Genomic DNA, 1,176 nt, shown 5'->3' with positions numbered 1-1,176 from the left:
GCGGCGGTGGTGGTGGTGGTGTTTGTGGCAATAATGTGGTTGGTAGTGGTAAAGGTTGCAGGGTGATGGTGGTGGTGGTAGCAAGTTGAGAGGAGCAAAAGCTGAAGAAGTAACAATGCAGCTTTGTTTTCTTTCAGCCAACAACTAAAAGAATCCGATTTGCCAATGGAAAGTCAGGTGGTGGGGTTTTTTTCTTTTTCCACCTCTTCTCAATATAAAAACTAGTTTTTAAACCCTGTCCAAGGTCAGAGGTTTATTATTAGTCAGTGGTTCATGCATTCATTGTTTGTTTTATGCTGACAGATTATAGATTAATATGTTCTGAGTAAACGCAGGATATTCTAGTTTAGAGGAAGCTAGCCACACTACAAATACAATATTAATAAACAAGACACATCTCTGAATATTCCTTCAGAGGTGAAAAATGTCTTCCATTGGCAACAATTTCTGAGATATTTAAGAGAAAACACAGTGTTTGAGGGAAGTTGGTTCCTTTGAGACTGAAGTAAAGTTGAATGTCCAGGATTTAAACTCACCTTGAATCAACAACAGAATTATTTAGAATTTTAATTATTTACTAACATTTCAGATTAGACTTTCAGGTGGTGTCAGTGAACAATCATCTTTGTGTCATCTTGCACCAAAACAAATCTTTTAAATAGTTTTATTTATTTGTTTAAAAAGAAAAAAAAACTGCCTCTAATTATTTTCAGCCACAATGTTAATTATTTATTTATGCTAATTAATTATTTTCGATTAATAGTTTAAATTTTTATTTTATTTTAGATTGAAGCTATGGATGATGCGTAAATACTATAATGTCAAGTTTGAAATATTAAAGCTTGCTGCCTTCTTGACTCAAAATAAGAAGAAAAATAATGAGAATCACTTTGGAAGTAACTTTGGTCAATGATTGCTCCCTTTTTTGTAACTCTGTCTTGCAGCCAGGCCTGCATTACCAATCCCTAACTATGACCCAGCTATAGATCAGTTATAGATCTATCAATAAATCACATAAAAAACCACAAAAGAGTTTGGACACATCCACCACCCTACAATAACGACAATTGTCCCACCACCCACATTGGTGGTTCTCTGTCTTAAGACCTATATTTAGGACTTGTCCTAGCAGGATGGCATGAATGCTAATGATGATGATGATGATGATGATGATGA

The 1,176-nt window shown here is 34.7% G+C and overlaps 1 protein-coding gene across 1 annotated transcript in view; it reads left to right on the top strand.

Annotated features, from left to right (window-relative positions):
* The window catches only part of LOC106874194 (calbindin-32), an 83,193-nt gene extending 82,023 nt beyond the window's left edge, over positions 1-1,170 (top strand). Inside the window, exon 12 of the mRNA XM_052974160.1 lies at positions 787-1,170. Within this exon, the coding sequence (XP_052830120.1) occupies positions 787-913 (127 nt within the window). The 3' untranslated portion in view covers positions 914-1,170. The remainder of the gene's footprint in view (positions 1-786) is intronic.
* Positions 1,171-1,176: the final 6 nt, after the last annotated feature.

This window comes from Octopus bimaculoides, chromosome 1, assembly GCF_001194135.2.
Source record: "Octopus bimaculoides isolate UCB-OBI-ISO-001 chromosome 1, ASM119413v2, whole genome shotgun sequence".
Lineage (NCBI taxonomy): Eukaryota > Metazoa > Mollusca > Cephalopoda > Octopoda > Octopodidae > Octopus > Octopus bimaculoides.
Note: the sequence above shows the minus strand (reverse complement) of the source record. Positions and strands in the feature narration are given on the sequence as shown.